Source organism: Salmo salar, chromosome 09, assembly GCF_965601325.2.
Source record: "Salmo salar chromosome 09, fSalSal1, whole genome shotgun sequence".
In the NCBI taxonomy this organism is placed as follows: Eukaryota; Metazoa; Chordata; class Actinopteri; order Salmoniformes; family Salmonidae; genus Salmo; species Salmo salar.
This window is the reverse complement of record NC_138299.1, coordinates 23744403-23771293: the sequence shown is the minus strand read 5'-3', so window position 1 is coordinate 23771293 and position 26891 is coordinate 23744403. Positions and strand designations below refer to the sequence as shown.

At 43.5% G+C, this 26891-nt stretch overlaps 1 protein-coding gene and 1 non-coding gene across 4 annotated transcripts in view; both read right to left on the bottom strand.

The window, feature by feature from the left end:
- Positions 1-2877: 2877 nt before the first annotated feature.
- The window catches only part of lpp60 (60 kDa lysophospholipase), a 37330-nt gene continuing 13316 nt past the window's right edge, over positions 2878-26891 (bottom strand). Inside the window, 15 exon segments of one of the 3 annotated variants that reach the window (NM_001139890.1) lie at positions 2878-3912; positions 4408-4431; positions 5751-5813; positions 9996-10095; positions 10511-10597; positions 12405-12568; positions 15293-15388; positions 15657-15776; positions 16266-16379; positions 16465-16650; positions 18214-18326; positions 18452-18578; positions 21045-21128; positions 21214-21339; positions 21651-21762. In NM_001139890.1, the coding sequence (NP_001133362.1) occupies positions 5751-5813; positions 9996-10095; positions 10511-10597; positions 12405-12568; positions 15293-15388; positions 15657-15776; positions 16266-16379; positions 16465-16650; positions 18214-18326; positions 18452-18578; positions 21045-21128; positions 21214-21339; positions 21651-21762 (1492 nt within the window). In that variant the 3' untranslated portion in view covers positions 2878-3912; positions 4408-4431. 3 annotated transcript variants of the gene reach the window in all.
- On the bottom strand, positions 7299-7351 carry LOC123724157 (U7 small nuclear RNA). The gene has a single exon (XR_006756837.1). It is a non-coding gene; the product is annotated as a U7 small nuclear RNA (small nuclear RNA).

Here is a 26891-nt window from a genome sequence, read left to right as displayed (position 1 = left end):
CAAATACAGACCAACTTACAACGAACAAACACGCACAAAACCATGGGGGAAACAGAGGGTTAAATAAGGAACATATAATTATGGGAATGGAAACCAGGTGTGTACAATGAAGACAAAACAAATGGAAAATAAAAAGTGGATCGGTGGCAGCTAGAAAAGAGTGACGTCGACCGCCGAACCCCGCCCGAACAAGGAGAGGGACCAACTTCGGTGGAAGTCGTGACAGCAGGTCAACACAACACACACATAAAAAGTGAATCGATTGAGTGCTCTACGATAATGATGGCTGGTCGACGAATCATCCCCAGATGATTCATTGAGAGCCACGAGACAAAAGTACAAAGGTATTTTATAGCTAAGATACACCCCCTTCAACCTACATGACGAACAACAGACGTATGGAATGGGTCACAAGGTTAAGATTTGTATGAAAGATACTTATAATTCACAGCAGACAGTATCTCATTATGTAGAGACCAGGGTCTGGCTCTGGAGTCGTCTCTCCCTGGTACCTTATAGGCCCATCCTCAGTAGAACACACACAGATGAGCGTTCTAACAACCCCTTATTCTGTTGCATGAAACAACCATTTGATGCAATAAAAGTATTATAATATACTGCTCCAAAAAATTAAGGGAACACTTAAACAACACTTCCTAGATCTAAATTAATGAAATAATCGTATTAAATACATAGTTGAATGTGCTGAAAACAAAATCACACAAAAATAATCAATGGAAATCCAATTTATCAACCCATGGAGGTCTGGATTTAGAGTCACACTCAAAATTAAAGTGGAAAACCACACTACAGGCTGATCCAACTTTGATGTAATGTCCTTAAAACAAGTCAAAATGAGGCTCAGTAGTGTGTGTGGCCTCCACGTGCCTGTATGACCTCCCTACAACGCCTGGGCATGCTCCTGATGAGGTGGCGGATGGTCTCCTGAGGGATCTCCTCCCAGACCTGGACTAAAGCATCCGCCAACTCCTGGACAGTCTATGGTGCAACGTGGCGTTGGTGGATGGAGCGAGACATGATGTCCCAGATGTGCTCAATTGGATTCAGGTCTGGGGAACGGGCGGGCCAGTCCATAGCATCAATGCCTTCCTCTTGCAGGAACTGCTGACACACTCCAGCCACATGAGGTCTAGCATTGTCTTGCATTAGGAGGAACCCAGGTCCAACCGCACCAGCATATGGTCTCACAAGGGGTCTGAGGATCTCATCTCGGTACCTAATGGTAGTCTGGCTACCTCTGGCGAGCACATGGAGGGCTGTGCGGCCCCCCAAAGAAATGTCACCCCACACCATGACTGACCCACCGCCAAACCGGTCATGCTGGAGGATGTTGCAGGCAGCAGAACGTTCTCCACGGCGTCTCCAGACTCTGTCACGTCTGTCACATGTGCTCAGTGTGAACCTGCTTTCATCTGTGAAGAGCACAGGGCGCCAGTGGCGAATTTGCCAATCTTGGTGTTCTCTGGCAAATGCCAAACGTCCTGCACGGTGTTGGGCTGTAAGCACAACCCCCACCTGTGGACGTCGGGCCCTCATACCACCCTCATGTAGTCTGTTTCTGACCGTTTGAGCAGACACATGCACATTTGTGGCCTGCTGGAGGTGATTTTGCAGGACTCTGGCAGTGCTCCTCCTGCTCCTCCTTGCACAAAGGCAGAGGTAGCGGTCCTGCTGCTGGGTTGTTGCCCTCCTGTGACCTCCTCCACGTCTCCTGATGTACTGGCCTGTCTCCTGGTAGCGCCTCCATGCTCTGGTCACTACGCTGACAGACACAGCAAACCTTCTTGCCACAGCTCGCATTGATGTGCCATCCTGGATGAGCTGCACTACCTGAGCCACTTGTGTGGGTTGTAGACTCCATCTCATGCTACCACTAGAGTGAAAGCACCGCCAGCATTCAAAAGTGACCAAAACATCAGCCAGGAAGCATAGGACCTGAGAAGTGGTCTGTGGTCCCCACCTGCAGAACCACTCCTTTATTTGGGGTGTCTTGCTAATTGCCTATAATTTCTACCTGTTGTCTATTCCATTTGCACAACAGCATGTGAAATGTATTGTCAATCAGTGTTGCTTCCTAAGTGGACAGTTTGATTTCACAGAAGTGTGATTGACTTGGAGTTACATTGTGTTGTTTAAGTGTTCCCTTTATTTTTTTGAGCAGTGTATAATCTTGTAATTTCCACCATACTGGTCCTGGTGCTGGCTGAGGGTTAATCTCATCCTCTTCTTCCAACTCACTGTCAGACTCCGAATTGACAGAGACATGATCCTCATATTTGGAAAATTCTTCATCTTCCAAAGTGGAAGACACTCCCTCCACACTAGCTTCTCTCTCTGCAAAAATTATTTCTAAAGCCCTGAGCAGAGATTCTTTTTGCCATATTAATTGATTGTGGTAAGGAGCCACACATGCAAAGCTATTTATTTGTTTGTGTCCCTCCCCCAATTTGCACCTGGCTGGGGTAGAGTGTGGGAAAATACAGATTTTTTTTTTTACAATGAATCGAAATAATGTATTGTGTAGTTTCACACACTACAAAGGGTAAAGAGTGCGAGAAAAGCGGGAGACAGGCAGGCAGACAGACAGGTTCTTGATGCTATGTTGAAACAACGGGCCCAGGGAGGAGGAAGACAGAGTGAAGGCACACAGCAAACCTTTTTGTTTCATTTTTACTTGTTTTCACCTACACACACAATTTTCCACACTTTTATTGTGGAAAAGTGGACCTGAACAACACACATGTAATCTAAATATGTAGGGGGGTGCACAGTGTGCACTCAATGAAAATGTGTTATTTTATATGTTCTTCACAGAAAATGAGCCAAGGCCAATAAGTCTCAGGTTGAAAAAAATAATTCATTTTATCATTTTTATTTTAGTAAACATGTAAAATGGTTCCCACAGACCCGAACACCACACAAGGGTTAACATAATAAAATAGTTAGTTGACCATGAACATAGAGAGTAGAGGAGATTAACGCTGAGTAACAGTTAATGATAAAAACACTTTTGGGGGGACAACAGCTGGTTTGATATCCAGCTATAACCTTCCTCTCAGCCTGGGCTGTCAGAGAGATGAAACAAGTAAGCAGGAGGAAACAAAAACAGAAGAGGAAGTACAAAACTATGGAAGACAATATGGGTTGGAATTTCACATTGATGTAATTTTGAGTAACTGTATGTCTCTGCAAGTTGCTTTAGATAAAAGCATCTGCTAAATGACATTTTTATTGACTACAGAGGGAGCTGGGTTTATATGCTAGAAGAGCTGTGTGTTAGCAGGATAGAGGAACTAATTGCACTGTTTTACAAACAGGAAACACCTCAGTTATCTTTACTTTCAGAAGGAGGTAGAGCTAAAATATGGACTGCATGAATGATACATAATTGGGACAATAAACATCTAGGCAAATTTCACAATGATTTCAGCTTAGAATAAATGGCACTTTCGATGTGCTTTATGAAGTGCTTAGTATAAGGTACAGCATTGTACTCTGTGCTTCCAATGAACACTGATTATACTCTAATAATACAGAGTGAATTGCTTCCACATACAACATAGTATACTGTGGTACATACAAAACATACACATAGATATAGTGCTGCCCGTTCTAGGCACAGTGTATCAATATTACTTGACATGTTGTTGTTCTACCAGTAGTTTTACAGCGTACCGTTCTCTAACTGTACTTGGGATGGACGCAAATATATAAACTGTAAATGGCTTGGATGAATCTCTATATAAAATTGTCCATTGTAAGAGTGAAATGGAAAGTCAGAGAGAGAGTGATGGGGATGGATGTAGAGATAAAAGAGAAAGGCAAAAGTGTTGAGGGTCTTTGTCTTCAGGGTCCTTTTGGACAGGCTGAGAACTCGATGTACTCTTCATTCTGAAACACAGACGGAGAAAGAGTTCAAAGTTGAATCTGGAGCAGTGCTGTTCAATACAAAGACCAGCGGCGATAACGTCAAAGGAATGCTGGTTTTGCAATCTCTGCTACTAATCCACATACTGCATCTCACAGGAAATGTTTACAGGCACCAGGCTGTCATCCCACCAGACATCACAGAGAGACATTCACAAAAGCCAGGCAGACTACCACACAGCAAGGTTTTGTGTCACAGTCTAATCGAACTCACCCAGGCAGCCATTTTGTAAAAACACCTGTTCAAGCCAGGCTACAACGAGTGATACTCATGTAGATCACACAGCGATGCAACACATCACCATACATTGAAATGACAGACACAGGTGAGTCACAGCACAGAGTGAGGCATGACCACCAAGCAGAGGAGAACCCAAAGCACTAGCTGTGGCTATTCCAGTGTTACCTCAGCATTAGCTCATAATCAACATGGGGAAAACACAAAATCACAATATTTACCTCATCATTTCCATCAAACAGAGGCTGTAAGTAAGCAAAAAACATATCATTGGAACACATGGTGAAGTTTAATGAAACGACGTCCCTATTCTGTAGCCTACATGGTTTTACTTTAAATATAGCCCATATTAAATCAAATATACAGAGCCATCGGAAAGTGCTCATACCCCTTGACGTTTTCCACATTTTGTTAGGTTACAGCCTTATTCCTCATCAATCTATACACAATACCCCATAACAACAAAGCAAAAACAGTTTGAAATGCTTGCTAATTTATAAAAAAAATAATAAACTGAAATATCCCATTTACATAAGTAATCAGACCCTTTACTCAGTACTTTGTTGAAGTATCTTTGGCAGCAATTACAGCCTTGAGTACTTACATTTTACATTTGAGTCATTTAGCAGACACTCTTATCCAGAGTGACTTACAGTAGTGAATACATACATTTCATACATTTCTTTTTATACTGGACCCCTGTGGGAATCAAACCCACAACCCTGGCATTGTACACACCATGCTGGCGTTGCAAACACCATGCTCTACCAACTGAGCCACAGGGAGGCCCAAGTATTCTTGGGTATGACGCTACAAGCTTGGCACACCTGTATTTGGGGAGTTTCTCTCATTCTTCTCAGCAGATCCTCTCAAGCTCTGTCAGGTTGGATGGGGAGCGTAGCTGCAAAGCTATTTTCAGGTCTCTCCAGAGATGTTTGATCGTGTTCAAGTCCGGCCTTTGGCTCAAGAACATTCAGAAACTTGTCCCGATGCCACTCCTGCGTTGTCTTGGCTGTGTGCTTAAGGTCGTTGTCCTGTTGGAAGGTGAACCTTCACCCCAGTCTGAGGTCTTGAGAGTTCTGAAGCAGGTATTCATCAAGGATCTCTCTGTACTTTGCTCTGTTCAGCTTTGCCTTGATCCTGAATAGTCTCCCAGTCCCTGAAAAACATGCTGCCACCACCATGCTTCACTGTATGGATGGTGTCAGATTTCAACCTGACAGAGCCTGAGAGGATCTGCAGAGAAGAATGGGAAACTCCCGAAATACAGGTGTGCCAAGCTTGAAGCGTCATACCAAAGGTGCTTCAACAAAGTACTTAGTAAAGGGTCTGAATACTTATGTAAATGTAATATTTCCGTTTTTAAAAACTGTTTTAGCTTTGTCATGTTAGGGTCATGTCATTTTAAGGTATTGTGTGTAAAAAATATATATTTTTAATCCATTTTAGAATAAGGTTGTAACGTAACAAAATGTGGGAAACGTCAAGAGGTCTGAATACTTTCCGAATGCACTGGAGGAGCATGGAGGAGAACAGTAAAGCTAGATAAAAGTCCAACTCTTACCTAAGCTTGGTACCCTATGACCCTGAAGAACTCCATAACAACTTCATTCTCTATAGCCTGAGCCTAAGAGAGAGAGGGAAAAGAAAAACCTAATGATCAGTAGTCTGGGTTACATAGTCTGGGTTACCTTTACCGTACACATCCTTTACTATCCATGTTACATAACTAGTCTGCGTGGGTTACCTTTACTGTACACATCCTTTACTATCCACATTAGTCCCGTGTGTCCCATGTGGCTCAGTTGGTAGAGCCTTGTGTTTGCAACGCCAGGGTTGTGGGTTAGATTCCCACGGGGGACCAGTACGGTGAAAAAATGTATGAAATGTATGCATTCACTACTGTAAGTCGCTCTGGATAAGAGCGTCTGCTAAATGACTAAAATGGAAATGTCGAAATGTTACATAACTGTTCTGGCTTAACCCCCTGAAAAAATACTATAGTATAAACACTATAGTATTCAGTCAGCAAAAACACTAGTATTTACAGTTCAATATAGCATAAATACTGTAGTAAAAAACGGTATTGTATACTATAGTAATTACTGTAGAATTTTTGCAGACTGTAGTATTTGCTGTAGTGTTTTTGCAGACTATAATATTTACTGTGGTGTTCTGCCGACTATAGTATTTACTGTAGTGTTCTGCAGACTATAATATTTACTGTAATGTTTTGCAGACTATAATATTTACTGTAGTGTCTTGCACACTATAATATTTACTGTAATGTTTTGCAGACTATAATATTTACTGTAGTGTTTTGCAGACTATAATATTTACTGTAGTGTTCCACAGACTATAATATTTACCGTAATGTTTTGCAGACTATAATATTTACCGTAGTGTTCTACAGACTATAGTATTTACTGTAGTGTTCTGCAGACTATAATATTTACTGTAATGTTTTGCAGACTATAATATTTACTGTAATGTTTTGCAGACTATAATATTTACTGTAGTGTTCTACAGACTATAATATTTACTGTATTGTTCTGCAGACTATAATATTTACTGTAGTGTTCTACAAACTATAATATTTACTGTATTGTTCTGCAGACTATAATATTTACTGTAGTGTACTGCAGACTATAATATTTACTGTAGTGTTCTGCAGACTATAATATTTACTGTAGTGTTCTACAGACTATAATATTTACTGTAGTGTTCTACAGACTATAATATTTACTGTAGTGTTCTACAGACTATAGTATTTACTGTAGTGTTCTGCAGACTATAATATTTACTGTAGTGTTCTGCAGACTATAATATTTACTGTAGTGTTCTGCAGACTATAATATTTACTGTAGTGTTCTACAGACTATAATATTTACTGTAGTGTTCTACAGACTATAATATTTACTGTAGTGTTCTGCAGACTATAATATTTACTGTAGTGTTCTACAGACTATAATATTTACTGTAGTGTTCTACAGACTAATATTTACTGTAGTGTTCTAGACTATATTATTTACTGTAGTGTTCTACAGACTATAGTATTTACTGTCGTGTTACTATTATAGTGTTTTTATGTTATTATCTTAGACATTGAAGTGTGGGCTTTCTCCTTGAGAAAACCTACTAGAGAAATACTAAAAGAGAACATTTTCCATAACCTGTAAGTAAGTAGAACTGGGATCTGAACAGATAGAAAAGAGCAGAATTTCTGAACCTATAACCATAAACCCACTCCAATTCGCATACCCCCTGACAGATGACACAATCTCAATTGCACTTCACACTACCTTCTCCCACCTGGACAAGAGGGGAAATAACTATGTGAGAATGCTGTTCATAGATTACATCTCAATGTTAAACCCTATAGTCCCCTCCAAGTTCATCACAAAGCTAGGGACCTTGCTGTCTCCGCCTGGCCGGTTCCCTCTCTCCACTGGGATTCTCTGCCTTTGACCCTATTACAGGGGCTGTGTCACTGGCTTACTGGTGCTCTTCCATGCCGTCCCTAGGAGGGGTGCGTCACTTGAGTGGGTTGAGTCACTGACGTGATCTTCCTGTCCTGGTTGGCGTCCCCTCAGGTTTGTGCCGTGGGGAGATCTTCGTGGGCTATACTCAGCCTTGTCTCAGGATAGTAAGTCGGTGGTTTGCGGATATCCCTCTAGTGGTGTGGGGGCTGTGCTTTGGCAAAGTGGGTGGGGTTATATACTGCCTGGTTGGCCCTGGGGGCATCGTCGGACGGGGCCACAGTGTCTCCCGACCTCTCCTGTCTCAGCCTCCAGTATCTATGCTGCAATAGTTTGTGTCGGGGGGCTAGTGTCAGTCTTTTATCTGGTGTAATTCTCCTGTCTTAGCCGGTGTCTTGTGTGAAATTAAGTATGCTCCCTCTAATTCTCTCTCTCCCTCCCCTCTCGGAGGACCTGAGCCCTGGAACATTGCCTCAGGACTACCTGGCCTGATGACTCCTTGCTGTCCCCAGTCCACCTGGTCGTACTGCTGCTCCAGTTTCAGCTGTTCTGCCTGCGGCTATGGAACCCTGACCTGTTCACAAGACATGCTACTTTGTCCCAGACCTGCTGTTTTCGACTCTCTCTCTCTACCGCACCTGCGTCTCGAACCCTAAATGCTCAGTTATGAAAGCCAACTGACATTTACTCCTGAGGTGCTGACCTGTTGCACCCTCTACAACCACTGTGATTATTATTTTTTGACCCTTCTGGTCATCTATGAACGTTTGAACATCTTGGCCATGTACTGTTATAATCTCCACCCGGCACAGCCAGAACAGGACTGGCCACCCCTCAGAGCCGGGTTCCTCTCTAGGTTTCTTCCTAGGTTCCTTTCTTTCTAGGGAGTTTTTCCTAGCCACAGTGCTTCTACACCTGCATTGCTTGCTGTTTGGGGTTTTAGGCTGGGTTTCTGTACAGCACTTTGTGACATCTGCTGATGTAAAAAGGCCTTTATAAATACATTTGATTGATTTGATTGACTGAACCCCTCCCTCTGTAACTGGATCCTGGACTTCCTGACGGGCCTGCCCCAGGTGGTGAGGGTAGGCAAATACACCTCCACCACACTGACCCTCAACACGGGGGCCCCTCAGGGGTGTGTGATTAGTGCGTGGCTACGCATGACTCCAACACCATCATCAAGTTTGCTGACAACATGACGGTGGTAGGCCTGATCACCGACGGCGATGAGACAGCCTACAGGGAGGAGGTCAGAGACTTGGTAATGTGGTGCCAGGACAACAACCTCTCCTTCAACGTCAGTAAGACCAATGAGTTGGTCGTGGACTATAAGAGAAAGAGGGGAGAGCACGTCACCATCCACATCGACTGGGCTGTTGTGAAGAGGGTTGAGAGCTTCAAGTTCCTTGGCTTCCACATCACTAAGGACTTAACATGGTCCACACACACCCACATAGTCGTGAAGAGGGCACGGCAGCGCCTTTTCTCCCTCAGGAGGCTGAAAAGATTAGGCCTGGGTCCTCGGATCCTTAAAAAGTCATACAGATGCACCATCGAGAGCATCTTGACTGGCTGCATCACAGCTTGGATTGGCAAATGGACCACCCTTCACCGCAAAGTGCTACAGAGGGTGGTGCGGACAGCCCAGTACATCACTTGGGCTGTACATCACTCTTTCAATGACAGACTGACCAGGTGAATCCAGGTGAAAGCTATGATCCCTTATTGATCCCTTAACATCACCTGTTAAATCCACTTCAATCAGTGTAGAACGGGAGGAGACAAGTTAAAGAAGGATTTTTAAGCCTTGAAACATGGATTGTGTATGTGTGCCATTCAGAGGGTGAATAGGCAAAACATAAGATTTAAGTGCCTTTGAACAGGGTATGGTAGTAGGTGTCTGGCGCACCGGTTTGAGTGTGTCAAGAACTGCAACGCTGCTGGGTTTTTCACACTCAGTAGTTTCCTGTGTGTATCAAGAATGGTCCACCACCCAAAGGACATCCAGCCAACTTGACAACTGTGCGAATGTATTGGAGTCAACACGTACTCTGTTCTTTATTTTACTCTTATTATTATCTATCCTGATGCCTAATCACTTTACCTGGCATTCATGTACATATCTACCTGAAATACCTCGTACCCCTGCACATTGATCTCATACACCCTGCATATAGCTCCATTCTTGTATATTTTATTTTATTCCTTGTGTTAAGACTTTATTTTTTAACTCTGCATCATTGGGAAGGGCTCGTAAACAAACATTTCACAGTAAAGTCTACCCATGTTTGTAAATGGGAGAGAGGCTCCCAGTCCCGAACACTCACCACATCCATGGGCGTCTTCCCGTCGTAGCCTCGTATGTTCAGGTCTCCCCCGGCCAGGTGCCACATTTCCAGGCCCTCGATGTCAGCCTTGGATGCCAGACTTTAACACATCAAACACCACCAGTGAATTCACTTGGAGGGTTCATATTCAAGTGGTTTCATGATAAAGGGACTAAAACAACCAGATATTTCCAGTAATAACATCAGGGTTTATTGTATAATCACACTAATCACACTACTTGATTACTAAAAGGACTATGAGTCTGCTTGTTGGCTTCCAGTAAAAGACCAAATCTCTCCCACTCTCTTTTCTAAAAGTGAGGACACCAGCCAGGCAGAGCAGTTCATGGTTCTGTGGTGGTGACGTTTGGATGCTGCAGTGGTCAAAAGCTATGCTGTCAGGGAGCATTTCAGGTTTTTACGTAAGACAACTTGGACAACTGGTCGTACCTGCACAAACTATGTAGGATGGGCAATGCATGTGTGAGAAGGTGCTGTATGTGTGTGTGTCTCACCGGCACAGCTCTGCTCCTGCATCCTTCAGCTCATCGCTGGAGAAACGGGCTCCTCTCTCTCTCAGCAACTTCACCACCTCTTTGCGTCTGGACGGACAGAGAGACGGACAGACAGACACAGAGATATGAGAAACAGTTTTCAAATACAGATGCTATATACAGTGTACTACAATCAAGGAAAAGATGACACGTGCAAAGCAGAATCAAGCTCACAGTGCGAGTCAGAGATCAATTAAACAACACTAGTGACCCATCATTGTTTGAGCTATGCTTATTATGACTGCAATGTGCATTAGTCATATTTCTAGCAAGTTTTCATAGTCTCTGTTGACAGTGACAAGTTGTGGCACTGTGACTGGGTGCTAAACGAGTAGGGACAAGTTCCAGACGCCCCCACAGTTAACCACCCACACATGGAGCCTGAGCAGAACGTGTCAGCAGCTCCAAGAATGCACTACACAATGGTGGAGACAAAAGGCACAGCTCCATGGCCAGAACCAGGGACTTTCATAGAATTTAAACTTAGAACATCCATCAAATGTTTAAGACGTTAAATGCACACACTACGGTATGTGTTGGTCATGCACGTTTAGCTCTACTTTGAGATAGGTTTTGGCCATAGAGACAGTGGCAAGCCAAGGCTAATGTATTTCAGTCCTTTTGCTAGAGACAAGGGACCGTTTCTGTCATCCATGAAACTGTGGACAGGCAGGTAAGACTGGTTCAAGACACTTCCCTTCGCTGTACTGTGTTTCAATCCTTATATGGTCATCGGGAAGGAACAATAGTTGGCTTTTGAAACTTAGGAGGAAATGGCATAAAGCCTAAAAACGAAAAAAAATCCATGTCTTTTATTTCAAGTAACTCTTACAAAATGGAACATATTGCATTATCACAAAGACCTGTAACAAAACAGAGATTTTGACAGTGTAAGAGAGCCAGAATGGGATATGGCTATTTCCCCAACCAAGCAAGTGTCGGAGGTTAATTATGCTACCAGGTTGAAGATTCCACTCTGCAACCCTCAGCCCTTCAGTACCAAGACAACATGGGCTTGTCTGTGCCTGCCCTGCCAACGGTTTACATGCACCGCTCTCAATGCTCATTCACACACACACACACACACACACACACACACACACACACACACACACACACACACACACACACACACACACACACACACACACACACACACACACATTTCTCCTTGAGGCACACACAGCGTGATACTAAACACTGCAGCCTTGAATGTCTTACATTCCCCAAAGCAATGTTATGAGCACACAGCAATGTCAATGAATGATTAAAAAAACATGAAAATAATAACAATTTGGGGTAAAAATGAATACTGGAGGTATTAGAAGATTACAATTAGCCCAATTGGCAGCTAATTATTGTGGTGGCCTTTAAACTCCATTAGAAATCCTCCTCTGGTTTCAACCCCATCTGAGAGCCCCAGTAGCAGTCATTCCCTCCTGGGCATGATAGTCATTTAGCAGGCCCAGACTTCCTGCCTCAGACACTGTAATGAGCTGCCGTCTAACTGCCTGCTGTTTGTACACCATTCGCTCTAAAGACTGCCATGGAAATATAAGGAGGTTGTTAATGGCCAACCGGGGATTTCAAATGTCCCACTTAATTCTGTGTGAATGATATCATTACTGTATGATGCACACACCACTCCCTGGGCATATAGAAGAAGTCAGTTAGAATTGGCTACTGGGGGCTTGAATCATAAGGGATGGGTGAACATCTATTGTAGAGGCAAAGCTGTTAAGGGCATATCATACTCCATTCCCCAACCTGCCAATGCCATCACTCTATTCCTCAATGCCCCCCCACAAAGAAATGTAAAGCTATTGTCTTGGCCCACATGTTAGCTCATTCCTACCTGAAATGCACAGCGTTGCGCAGGGGTGTGTCCCCATTGCGATCTTTGGCATGGACGGTGGCTCCCTGGTCCAGTAGATACTGCACCACTTTGAGGTGGCCCTCACTGGCAGCGATGTGCAGAGGGGTGCGTCCATCATAGTCCCCCAGACTCAGGTTACTGCCCTGATGACAAGAAATGCATCACATACTGTAGATTACGTTGTCATGGTACCACGGTGTATATAAAAGTGTATTGAGGTATCAAACCCATTTAGTTTATGTTGTGCTACACATGTACCTGGAGCATACCTTTCTGAATGGTGACAGTGTCTGAATACCTGCAATTGTGTTCTAAATAGTAGGCCTTTTGGGTATGCAAAAATAGAAAGTTTGATAGTATGTGAAATTTCACATTTGAGTATGCTTAAATGCCAGGTCATACTAATTTTGGCATTTTGTCTAGTAGAATTTGCTGCACACTATTGAGGAAGATAATGGTCTTTCCAGACCCACGTGTGTTGACAGCAAGCAGCTGATAATCATATAAGTGGATGCGCTGTTCCAAAAGGAACAAATGGCGGGAATCAACGTAACTGCGCATTAGATGATGCATTCTAAGTATGAATGACCCTAGTGTGTTGATATTTGTTGCTTACTGCATTCGCTTTCACTAAACAGTACTGCTAAATAGTATGCAGTACGATTAGTACACAGCATGTCGTTTTAGTAAGTAGTAGGGAAGACAGATTTCGGACACGGCCAGTTTCATCTTGAATTGATAGATATTTTTAAAAGAGTAGCCAACCCATTCCTCTTTTCATACTGAAATATAACCCCAATAAAATAAGCTCCCAAAGACTAAAATAAGTGGGTTATTTCAAATGAAATTGACTGGAAACACTAGGCAATCATCCTCATGTCAAAAGTTAAATGCAAAGGAGACCATATCAAAATCAATCTTCACATCTAACACAGTATGACTACTGAGGTTCCAGTCAGCTATCTCATGAAACTCAGCAGGAATCTTTGGTACGCACTGCACTGACCGGTTCAACCAGATGTACCGGGGGTCTAAGGGAGTAATAAAATCACACACATTTGACAGTGTATTGTCTGTGTTATCAGTCTGGGAACATGGGTGTCCTAGAACACTAACAACATACAGTGAGGGAAACAAGTATTTGATCCCCTGCTGATTTTGTACATTTGCCCACTGACAAAGAAATGATCAGTCTATAATTTTAACGGTAGGTTTATTTGAACAGTGAGAGACAGAATAACAACAAAAAAATCCAGAAAAACGCATGTCATAAATGTTATAAAATGATTTGCATTTTAATGAGGGAAATAAGTATTTCACCCCTCTGCAAAACATGACTTAGTACTTGGTGGCAAAACCCTTGTTGGCAATCACAGAGGTCAGACGTTTCTTGTAGTTGGCCACCAGGTGTGCACACATCTCAGGAGGGATTTTGTCCCACTCCTCTTTGCAGATCTTCTCCAAGTCATTAAGGTTTCGAGGTTTGGCAACTTGAACCTTCAGCTCCCTCCACAGGTTTTCTATGGGATTAAGGTCTGGAGACAGGCTAGGCCACTCCAGGACCTTAATGTGCTTCTCCTTGAGCCACTCCTTTGTTGCCTTGGCCATGTGTTTTGGGTCATTGTCATGCTGGAATACACATTGTCAATGCCCTGGCTGAGGGAAGGAGGTTCTCACCCAAGATTTGACGGTACATGGCCCCGTCAATCGTCCCTTTGATGCGGTGGAGTTGTCCTGTCCCCTTAGCAGAAAAACACCCCCAAAGCATAATGTTTCCACCTCCATGTTTGACGGTGGGGATGGTGATCTTGGGGTCATAAGCAGCCTTCCTCCTCCTCCAAACACGGCGAGTTGAGTTGATGCCAAAGAGCTCCATTTTGGTTTCATCTGACCACAACACTTTCACCCAGTTGTCCTCTGAATCATTCAGATGTTCATTGGCAAACTTCAGACGGGCATGTATATGTGCTTTCTTGAGCAGGGGGACCTTGTGGGCGCTGCAGGATTTCAGTCCTTCACGGCGTAGTGTGTTACCAATTGTTTTCTTGGTGACAATGGTCCCAGCTGCCTTGAGATCATTGACAAGATCCTCCCGTGTAGTTCTGGGCTGATTCCTCACCATTCTCATGATCATTGCAACTCCACGAGGTAAGATCTTGCATGGAGCCCCAGGCCGAGGGATATTGACAGTTCTTTTGTGTTTCTTCCATTTGCGAATAATCACACCAAATGTTGTCACCTTCTCACCAAGCTGCTTGGCGATGGTCTTGTAGCCCTTTCCAGCCTTGTGTAGGTCTACAATCTTGTCCCTGACATCCTTGGAGAGCTCTTTGGTCTTGGCCATGGTGGAGAGTTTGGAATCTGATTGATTGATTGCTTCTGTGGACAGGTGTCTTTTATACAGGTAACAAGCTGAGATTAGGAGCACTCCCTTTAAGAGTCTGCTCCTAATCTCAGCTCGTTACCTGTATAAAAGACACCTGGGAGCCAGAAATCTTTCTGATTGAGAGGGGGTCAAATACTTATTTCCCTCATTAAAATGCAAATCAATTTATAACATTTTTGCCATGCGTTTTTTAGGATTTTTTTGTTGTTATTCTGTCTCTCACTGTTCAAATAAACCTACCATTAAAATTATAGACTGATCATTTCTTTGTCAGTGGGCAAATGTACAAAATCAGCAGGGGATCAAATACTTTTTTCCCTCACTGTATGGACTGAACTCTGTTCTACTGAGAGTAAACATGTAGTTAGTTAGAACATGCATGTTTTCTACTCTCCCCTCCTTATAAAATATGAGGTTGTTGCAGTGATTATTTTTACTAACAGACCTTGTGACAGGTTGTATTTAAATAACTGTTCCTCACCATCTCCTTTAAGGCATCTAAGGCCCCCACGTCTCCAATCTTAGAAGCAGCACAAGCTAAGGTGGGGGTCAGGGCATCCCTTATGGCTTGTAGCTCCTGGAAACATCAGTAGAGAAACATCATACAAAAAATACACTATAAAATACACTATAAAGTTGGATTCAACACATTTTTTTCAAATCTACTTCAGACTACTTGTGACATTGTTCCCCTAGCGCTGGGCATTGCAACGACTGTAGAACATAGTATTTTGTACTTCAATTGGAGCTCTGTCCTCTCAGATAAGCCAGAACCTGATAAAAACCTGTTAGGTGGAAGGTAACCCTGCAGTCTCAGTGGTGGTGACAGTGTGATGTGGCCTCACCTTCTTACTATTGATGATCAGGGACTTGGCGATGACCTGAATGAAGCGACTGTCACTCAGAGTGAGCTTGGCCCCCTGCAGGTCACCGATCATCTCCCCCCGCAGGTTCTGACTCAGCATCTGTACACATAACACACAGACAGCACAACACAGACACAGTCAGGGCAACACAGACAGCACAACACACAGACAGGGCAACACAGACAGCACAACATACAGACAGGGCAACACAGACAGCACAACACACAGACACAGCCAGGGCAACACAGATAGCACAACATACAGACAGGGCAACACAGACAGCACAACACACAGACACAGTCAGGGCAACACAGACAGCACAACACACAGACAGGGCAACACAGACAGCACAACAAACAGGCACAGTCAAGCATGATCAAAGATGTCATCAGCTTGTCACTTCTATGATCCTTTTATCTCCATGTGAATCAACTCTGATATCTATTTCTCTTTACACTCTAATGTGATATTTGCTTCATACATAGGACTCACAGAGATGTCACTAGGGTTGGGCTTCAGAATTCTCTCTACAAGGGGCCAACATTGTGTAGGGATTGAAGGACTGTGCGTTTAGACTGTGAATCCTACCCTCCTCTTGGCCTCTATGTTTAGCTCCTTCCTGGCCAGCACGTAGGACAGCTTGCAGAATGCAGCCTCAGAAGTCATGTCACTGCCTGCCACCAGCCCTGCGTCACTCAGGACCTGAGGGGACCAGGAAGAAACGTTAAGAACATACATCCATCCACATCATACTCTCCCATTAAATATACATGGTCTTCTGGTCTACCATTCCGGTGGCGTATGATGTGGTGACAGAACCCCTCAGACACTGGGTGCAGTTGACAATGATCACACCCCTCTCTATGGCATTCCGGAACTCCTTCAGCAGGTCAGCTTGGTTGTCAGGGGCGTTACCACTACCGTACGTCTCCAGGACGACGCCCTCCATGGGCGCCTGCAGGAAGGACTTCACCTGTAGAGACACTAAGAGACTGAGAAGATAGGCCATTTTAGTCTGGCTGGTAGGAAAAGAGAGGGAGAGAAGTGTACAGAGCGAGCTAGGATAGGGGTTAACAATAGGACCAGACTTTACCAGACCCCCCCCCCCCCCAGCCAATCTGGTGCCCATGCCACCCAGGCTGTCTCTCAGTCTCAGGGTGATTCACTGGCTCTAGGAAAGCTCATTACCACACCAGCCCTGGCATCTGGAGAGGAGATGGCTCAAATGGCCAGGCATGGGGAACCATTAACTTCAAGGTGTTAAAAGACAGCGTCATTTCACCTGGCAACCCTTGGACCTAACTTGTGCAGGCAGGGAAATATAGCAAGAGCTGGGCATGGCCCAAAATCTTCCATTGGATTTCGGATCAAGCCTCCAGCTAGCCAAAAATGTGTGCAACACAGATTCCTAAATAACCCCCATGATGGCAGAGAAGAGCCTGATGCATAATCAAAAAGAAGCAAGTGATTAAAACAGATAAAAAAGCAACATGGCCAGCGTTGGCAGAGGGACCAGCTTGAGACAGTAAAGTCATCCGCCCCTCAGTCTGTAGATAGGGAGGTGTATCTAAGTGTTTAAATGTCGGTGCCAAGACCCTCGTCTTTAGTGGGTAATTGGACATGCCCCATAACCCTGTCTCATTTTTCACTGGGCTAAGTGCTGCTGGCAACCCCAGAGCAGATCCTGGCTGTATGCAGACCACTTGGAACACCCACATGATGGTGGCTTGTCAGAAAACACAGTAGATCCCAGACATTTTCCATACGCACAAAAAGCTTATTTGCAAATTTGTTTACATCCCTGTTCTCCTTTGTTAAGATAATCCATCCACCTTGTGCTGGGGTCATTAAAAGGCCACTCTAAAATGTGCAGTTTTGTCACACAACACAATGTCACAGATGTCTCAAGTTGAGGGAGAGTGCAATTGTCATGCTGACTGCAGGAATGTCCACCAGAGCTGTTGCCAGAGAATGTAATATTCCTTTCTCTACCATAAGCCACCACCAACTTCATTTTAGAGAATTTGGCAGTACGTCCAACCATCCTCACAACCACAGACCACGTGTAACCACGCCAGCCCAGGACCTCCACATTCAGCTTCTTCACCTGCGGGATCATTTGAGACCAGTCACACGGACAGCTAATGAAACTGTGGAGTATTTCTGTCTGTAATAATGCCCTTTTGTGGGGAAAACACAATTGATTGGCTGGGTCTCCCGAGTGGGTGGGCCTATGCCCTCCCAGGCCCACCCACAGCTGTGCCCCTGCTCAGTCATGTGAAATCCATAGATTAGGGCCAGTGAATTTATTTCAACTGACTGATTTCCTTATACGAACTGTAACTCAGTAAAATCTTTGAAAATGTTGCATTTATATTTCTGTTCAGCATATATTACTTTCAGTATTACAGTATATCAGAAGTAGGAAAGACAGTTGTGGTTTAATGACGTGGATAAATGGGAAACAGGCAAAGGGCAGAGCCACTATCTACCCCTTTTCATCTTCACCCCATCCCCACCCTGGGAAGTCTCTTACGGTCACTGCAGTGATGCCTGGGAAGAGCCGCAGCAGACCCACGTTACGGTTCATCTGAGTGCTCACTCTGAACCGTGTGGTCGTGTTCGCCCTCAATACTGTGTCCCAGTTAACTGCAGGGGAGAGGGAGAGAGTTCAGTGAAAACATCCATCTATTGGCCACGTCAAAGATTTGACTTGAAATAGATACAGTATGAGTACATAACAGGACAGAGCCAGTATGATACCCCTTGATTACTTTTAAAATCCACTTCAGATTTGACCAGAGGAGGCAGGTTAGGAGACTTGAAGGCATTGAAACTCCCAGAGTCCACCTTGGTCACACGGTTGCCTCGGTACAGATAGTGATTGAAATACACACACACCTAGAGAGAAACAGATGGGGAACGAATGAAACCTCAGAAGAGATAATACTATGGATGTAGTATATATACAGTGGCAAGAAAAAGTATGTGAACCCTTTGGAATTACCTGAATGTATGCATAAATTAGTCATAAAATTTGATCTGATCTTAGTCACAGCAATAGACAAACACAGTGTGCTTAAACTAATAACACACAAATTATTGTATTTTTCTTGTCTATATTGAATACATCATTTAAACATTCACAGTGTAGCTTGGAAAAAGTATGTGAACCCCTAGACTAATGACTTTTCCAAAAGCTAATTGGAGTCAGGAGTCAGCTAACCTGGAGTCTAATCAATGAGATGAGATTGGAGATGTTGGTTAGAGCTGCCTTGCCCTATAAAAAAAAACTCACAAAATTTGAGTTTGCTATTCACAAGAAGCATTGCCTGATGTGAACCATGCCTCGAACAAAAGTGATCTCAGAAGACCTACGATTAAGAATTGTTGACTTGCATAAAGCTGGAAAGGGTTGCAAATGTATCTCTAAAAGCATTGATGTTCATTAGTCCACGGTAAGACAAATTGTCTATAAATGTAGAAAGTTGAGCATTATTGCTATTCCCCCTGGGAGTGGCCGTCCTGCAAAGATGACTGTAAGAGCACAGTGCAGAATGCTCAATGAGGTTAAGAAGAATCCTAGAGTGTCAGCTAAAGACTTACAGAAATCTCTGGAACATGCTAACATCTCTGTTGACGAGTCTACGATATGTAAAACCCCAAACAAGAATGATGTTCATGGGAAGACACCACGGAAGAAGCCACTGCTGTCCAAAAAAAAAACATTACTGCACGTCTGAAGTTCGCAAAAGAGCACATGGATGTTCCACAGCGCTTCTGGCAAAATATTCTGTGGACAGATGAAACTAAAGTTGAGTTGTTTGGAAGGAACACACAACACTATGTGTGGAGAGAAAAAGGCACAGCATACCAACAGTATGGTGGAAGTATGGTGGAAGTATGGTGGAGGGAGCATCATGGTTTGGGGCTGCTTTGCTGCCTCAGGGCCTGGACAGCTTGCTGTCATCGACAGAAAAATGTATTCCCAAGTTATCAAGACATTTTTCAGGAGAATGTAAGGCTATCTGTCTGCCAATTGAAGCTCAACAGAAGTTGGGTGATGCAACAGGACAACGACCCAAAACACAGAAGTAAATCAACAACGGAATGGCTTCAACAGAAGAAAATACGCCTTCTGGAGGGGCCCAGTCAGAGTCCTGACCTCAACCCGATTTAAAATGCTGTGGCATGACCTAGAGAGCAGTTCACACCAGGCATCCTAAGAATATTGCTGAACTGAAACAGTTTTGTAAAAACGAATGGTCCAAAATTCCTCCTGACCGTTGTGCAGGTCTGATCCGCAACTACAGAAAACATTTGGTTGAGTTTATTGCTGCCAAAGGAGAGTCAACCAGTTATTAAATCCAAGGGTTCACATACTTTTCCCACCCTGCACTGTGAATGTTTACACGGTGTGTTCAATAAAGACATGAAAACGTATAATTGTTTGTGTGTTATTAGTTTAAGCAGACTGTGTTTGTCTATTGTTGTGACTTAGATGAAGATCAGATCAAATTTTATGACCAATTTATGCAGAAATCCAGGTAATTCCAAAGGGTTCACATACTTTTTCTTGCCACTGTATATATTCCCTTCAACAGACACAATGCTAAGGTAAATTAGCGCTTGGCTATTTTGTGCTATAGATTTAACAGAGCATATGACAGAGCCATTGACAAAACACAATTACAACTACATTTTCCTCATATCTTAATTAAAAATGTATCAATCCATCTTTATTGATAGCAGCACATTCTCTAGATACAGCATTAGTTAAAGGCCCCAGAGAGTGTGTACGTTTGTTATTCCGCGACTCTTAAAGACAAACACCCTTTCATAACTCTGAAGTCTCATCTGGCAGTTTCAGGTCAGGTCCTGTATTGCGACACTCGCACATTCTCATGCTTTACTGAACAGTCTTGTTAGACAAGAGGTTGAAGGCTTTTGGTGCCTATTGTCTGACAACATAGTTCATCCTCACACCTTTATCCATCAGGTACAACATAGCCTCTACTATCTCAGCGGATTTGATTTATGTTGAAATTCACATTAAGTTATATCACAAAAGCTCCTATCCACAGCAGCTTAAAAAGCTAGACAGACGAAAAACTATTTCAGTACAAAAGACATGCAATGAGGAATTAGTATGATATAAATAATAGCAGCTGGGAATTGAAGATTTCATTCATCAACACTTGATTATTGTGTGGAGCAGCGGTCTAAGGCACTTTGTTCTTAACTGACTTGCCTCGTTAAATAAAGGTTAAAATAAAATAAATTATTCTACGTAAATTCACATTCAAAAACAGGTACAGGTGACTTGTAGGCAACTGAGCTACCAAGAAGCCTCCCTCCACTACTCACCTCAGGAATCGAAAACTGACCGGCGATCAGCAGTGACTCCAAGAGGTTGTTTCTTCCATCGTTCCTCAACTCATAGATCGGCACCTGCAAGAGGCCATATAAACAACATATCACGCTTCTGTTTTCTTATCTTCATCAGGCAGTTCAGCCATAAGGATGGCAGGTGTACCTGGGAGCCGGTGAGGATGACAGGCTTCCCCAGGTGCTCACACATGAAGGACAGAGCAGATGCTGTATAGGCCATGGTGTCCGTGCCGTGGAGGATGACAAAACCGTCATACTTCTCATAGTGTTTCTGGAACCAAGAGACAATAAAGAGAACTTGAAGCTCAGACTTGAAGCTCCCAGGTCAAAATGTGTAGTCTACATCTTGCCACAGGCTTTTTGAAATGACTACTGTATTTATTACAAAAGCACCAGAACAGTACCACAAACAGCATGGTTACATAAAAAATGATGTGATAACTGACTTTTACTTCAGGGAATGATTTGAGACTGTTGTATTATTGTAATACATTATGTTGTATCATAATGCATCTGCTTATGCATATGGTTAAAGTCTGGGTTATGGTTAGTGTTAGAGTGAGAAATGACAACACCAAGTACCTCAATGTCCTTCCCAATTGTAGCCCAGTCATCTATGGTCATATTGCAAGAGTCCAGCAAAGGGCTGTACTCTACAAAAGTGTACACTATCCTCTTATTCTGTTTTGACAGCCTGTGAAAAGACACATGTTTACTTTGAGTCACAATCATCCAATAATAAACAAATCACAGAAAACACTCCGAAAGAAACGCAGTGTATTTACAACCAAGCAGACAGTTTACACGGAGACACATAAACAATCAAGGTTAAGCAAATGAGGCGATCACATTTTTAGAAAAGGAAATCACATTAGGGGGTCTTTGTCTTGGATGTTTTGTTTACTTTACAAATGCAGTGAGACTTGGTTCTGTTTACATGAGAGAGGAACAGGCCGAGGTTAATAAAGAAAGGAAAAGAGTGAGACAAGCCTAGTCTACTTTATGAAGCAAGACAAAGTCTATTTGGTTGAGCCTTCTGTTTCAGCAGCAGGGTGCCCAAACCAGTTCCAAAGCGTGAGGTGTGAATTATGGACGTGTGATGGAGGGGGCATGGATTAGCTCATTTTAGAGGGGAAGGGGGAGACGCCCTGGGAAGTTTTGCTGTTTCTTCTGCTCAGTATGACACTGTATGGGGAGTTACTCATTTGAGGATGTTCTGAGGGGTGGTTGTTAGATGTGTGGAGGGGGATGACTAGTTAGATCTCTGCGTTGCTTTAAAAAAGGAATGGGTTCATGTCTTAGCGAGACCCCATGTTCTAATTATAGGGTCAGTTGCTCCTGGCCTCCCATGCATATTAATGACTCCTCTAACCATGTTGTCCTAGCACTCTAATAAGATAGTGTGCCTCTGCTAAGCTGCTGTGAAAGGATTTTCAATTTAATCTCCCTTTTTAAGACACGGGACAGGACACGGCCACCCCCCACATTACCATAAGACAGCTAGAAAACACGGATGGGGGGTGCACATCATCCCCTAGTTGGGGGTTCAATAGAACAGCAGGGGAATAGCAAGCTCACCCCTCAGCACCTAACCAGGGGCCTAAAGACACCACCCTAATTAGCCCTGGCTCCACACACAATCCTCCAACATATGTTGTTGATAGTCTTAAAGCGATAGTGCTGCTGGAAATAATATTAAAATCACCAATTATTCATTTATCTCCTGGTGTAGCCAACGGTGTGGCAGGGAAACAGGTATTAGCATACCGAGGGTAGGTTGCTGCCCCGTGGCCTAGCCTGCTGATGAGGAGCAGAGTATTGGGAAGGGAGAGGGGCAAACAGGAGTTTGGGGTAAAGGCTTCCCACAGAGAATTTCACTACCACTTTTCACTCGCAACTTTTCAATAAATCAATAAACCAATTTCTGACTGCACGCACTTCAAAATTCAAGCAATGTTAGGATATAATGATATCAGCTTTGCCAATTTTATTTCAAGTCCACTGCACATGCTCACTGCATAGTGCAAACTAAATAATTCAGGCATTAGGGACATTTATTAGCAATGTTTAGTGACAGCTAGTTTGTGTTAATCAAACTGTGCTGCCACACAAAGGAACATAATGATGGTAATAATGAAAAAGAACCTCACAGAAGCGAGGAGGAAAGAAGATGATTGAATCAACTACTGAACTTAATGAGACTGATAGAATTCGTTTGGGGGGCGGAAGGTGATGTCCTATGAATCCCCTGTGAGACTGTTGAAGTGATCAGGGGGTGAGGAACAGAGGGCTAGGGAGGTGACACATGGCAGTTCTCCAAACAGACACTACCATGATCCAAGCAGGCACAGTGCCAGCAGCCCCTCCTCACACATGCACATACGCACACACAAACAGTCTCGCTCAGACTAGCTTGAAAAACACTGTGCTTTTGTAGTCCTCTTATCAGTCCCCTATAACCCAGCCCCACCCTGCCAGCCTTTAATCTGTGGTCCAGAGCTGCTCTGAGTGGGTTTGAGATTGAGGGGCTGAGCCCTGCATGTGTATCTGTATGGATTAGCATGCAGGCAGGATGCAGGCAGGCAGGGGCGCCCCCAATGGCCCCAACACTGCAGGCCAAGAGAGGAGAGGAGGCTGCTGGGAGGGATTTGACCCAAGGTTCCTTGGCTGGGCTCAGCTTCCATCTGGAGGGGCGATAGTGGGCACCCCTTGGACCCGACCTGCTAATACCCCATTCAGCAGAGGGCCCTCTCGCTGCTCCTGAACACACAGACCTAGACTACAAGGATGAAACACGCTTAACACAGATTAGCCTCACTCCCTGCAAGCGTGACACCAGCAACCCCTCGCAGGCCTATTCGCTCCCCAACTGCAGAAAGCTCCTGGGGATGCTTGGAGTATTACAGAAACATTGTGATAACTCGACTGTGCTGCACTGTTTTTAGCTAGACATGAACCAATGAGATTACCTCTCTCTCTAGCGGGAGCGAAATAAATTATCTGAAGAGATGGAATAAGGGCATAAGATCAGGCAGCCATGAAACCACTACAGATATGCTGCTTCACAACTCCCTGCAGGTGTGTGCTCGTAGGATCACTCCCTGATAGATTCAAACACAGACACGACTGAGCAGCAAACTGTTCCTGCCAGGCACGTTTTGACACCAGGTGGGACAAATACAGAGGAATCAAACCACTCTCAGACACACAGCATAGTGTAGCGCAGGCATACAGTATGCTACCAGTACTACATTTTACATTTTAGTCATTTAGCAGATGCTCTTATCCAGAGCAACTTACAGTAGTGAATGCATACATTTCATGGAATTATTTTCCTGTGCTAGCCCCCCGTGGGAATCGAACCCACAACCCCTGGCGTTGCAAACACCATGCTCTACCAACTGATCTACACGACCCTTTTGATAGTTCATCAGCGTGGTGTGTCAGCATCCTGTCAAAACAACACAGAGTTTTAGAGTGACATGTTCCCAGGCATGCAGGGAATAGACACGTGTGATATTATAGCCTGTAGGTCTACTGCTATGGAGGAGCCATACTGAACTGATTTTGGGGGAGGATCTCAACCTTTATCCTGACATGATATGCTGTACACTACAATGTGTTTTTTCAAGGAACCTTTTAAAAAGCCTTGTAGATTGAAAAAGCCTTGAAATCCGTCAATGTCATGTCTTTGAATTTGACAGTCAAATTAAGCAGCTCAAATTAAGCAACAGTTCATACCCTGTGGTAAATCAGGGATTACAACTTCCAGCTATCTCCCTCTCCAAATTCACAGAGGAATGTACCTTTGTTTCACAGACATTTCCCACCAAAACTCTAACACATTTTAAAAGGTTATAAAGGAAATACTGTAGCTAGAAAAGTATATACACTACATGTACAAAGTCTCCACCCTTGATGTTGTGTTTGAAATATGAAAAATTATGAAGGCGTTTTTGTTAAGAGAGGGATGTGATCTTAGAAACTGTAAGAGGAAATTGTTTCTATAACTTTGTACAACTGAGTAGTCACCGCACCTTGAGTGAAGTCAGAGAGCGTGTCAGCCTCACGAACTGCCCCTTTTGAATGAACTGCATAAAATGGTGGGTTAAGAATTAACATATCAGACCAGAGAGGCGTGTAGCTGCAGCTCACGTCCAAAGTGGTTTGAACTCTGAAATCTCAACACGAGGTAGAGACAATAACATCACCTCCCGGAAAATCACTGGTACGGCTGATTAGCTGTCCTAAGTAAAATATCTAGAAAAGTGAATTTAAGTGGGACCATTCTACTACTCTTCCCAAATCACCTTAGTACACTACTCTCATCACCCAATGGGAACCATCGACACGGCTGGCTAGCCTATCTTCAAAGAGGCAGCTTCAGGAGCGAATTGAAAGCAGAATAAACTCTGTAGTTCTGTTCAGGACTACACGACGGGTCACTGGATACAGGACGACGACAGAGAACAACAGTAGAAGAGACGGGTGGGGACCCCCTTTGGACAATCAGAGCCTTACAGGCGTGCCGCGGAAAGGCCTAACACCCTTTCTAAGAAGGCCTGGTTCCGACAGCGATACACAGCGAACCAAGGCATTTACACATAAATACATTCATGATTTCTTACTCCAAATGGGCGGCGGTTCATGTGCAAAGTATATGATTTCTGTGAGAGTAGTTTCTAAAATGTACCAATGATAAGTGTCTCTTTCTTTCTCTCTCTCCCTCCCACTCCATCTCTATTGTGTCAGTCCGCTAGGGACCTGTTTCTAATGTATTAAGTCTGTATGTTTATCCTGTGTTATCATTTAGTTAGCTAGTAAATAAATAATTAAACCAATTTGTGTAGTACTGAATAATAAGTAAGGCTGGGTTTTTTTCAGATGCAGAGGTTGCAACTGATCAGAATGATGATATGATACAAGGTTATGATTAATACGTTGACTGTTTTATGGATGGGATAGGTAAAGACCTTTAGAGTTTATTTCGGGAGATGGTAACTCTTTTAAACAACCGCTCTCGTGGTGCCCCAAATCCTAATGAGTTAATTGTTACATGAATCATTTAATCAGGTAAGAATTAAATATATTTAGTTGATTAGATAAATATCAGTCATCAGATGAATGAAAATAAAGTCACAACAATACAATAGACTCCTCTGTAAAGAAATGGTAAGGGCGTAAACATTTATGTATCGGTAGTAGCGGTAGGTAGAGGTTCATATATTTCTATAAGACCAGATATAACTACTATTAGCCTAGTCTGTTAGCCTGTTGGGGCTAGGGGGCAGTATTTTCACGGCCGGATAAAAAACGTACCCGATTTAAACTGGTTACTACTCTTGCCCAGAAACGAGAATATGCATATAATTAATAGATTTGGATAGAAAACACTCTAAAGTTTCTAAAACTGTTTAAATGGTGTCTGTGAGTATAACAGAATTCATATGGCAGGCCAAAACCTGAGAAGATTCCATGCAGGAAGTGCCCTGTCTGACAATTTGTTGTCCTTCTGTTGCATCTCTATCGACATTACAGCATCTGTGCTGTTAGGTGACACTTTCTAAGGCTTTCATTGGCTCTCTAAAGCGTTCAGAAAGCGGAATGACGTGTCTCCTGTCTCTGGGCAAAGTACAGCAGCAGAGTTTGTAAGTGGCCTGCCTGGGGACAGTGAGACTGAGATGCGCGTTCACGAGACTTCTCAAATTTTTTCTTTCAGTCTTTGAATGAATACAACGTTGTCCGGTTGGAATATTATCGCTATTTTACGAGAAAAATAGCATAAAAATTGATTTTAAACAGCGTTTGACATGCTTCTAAGTA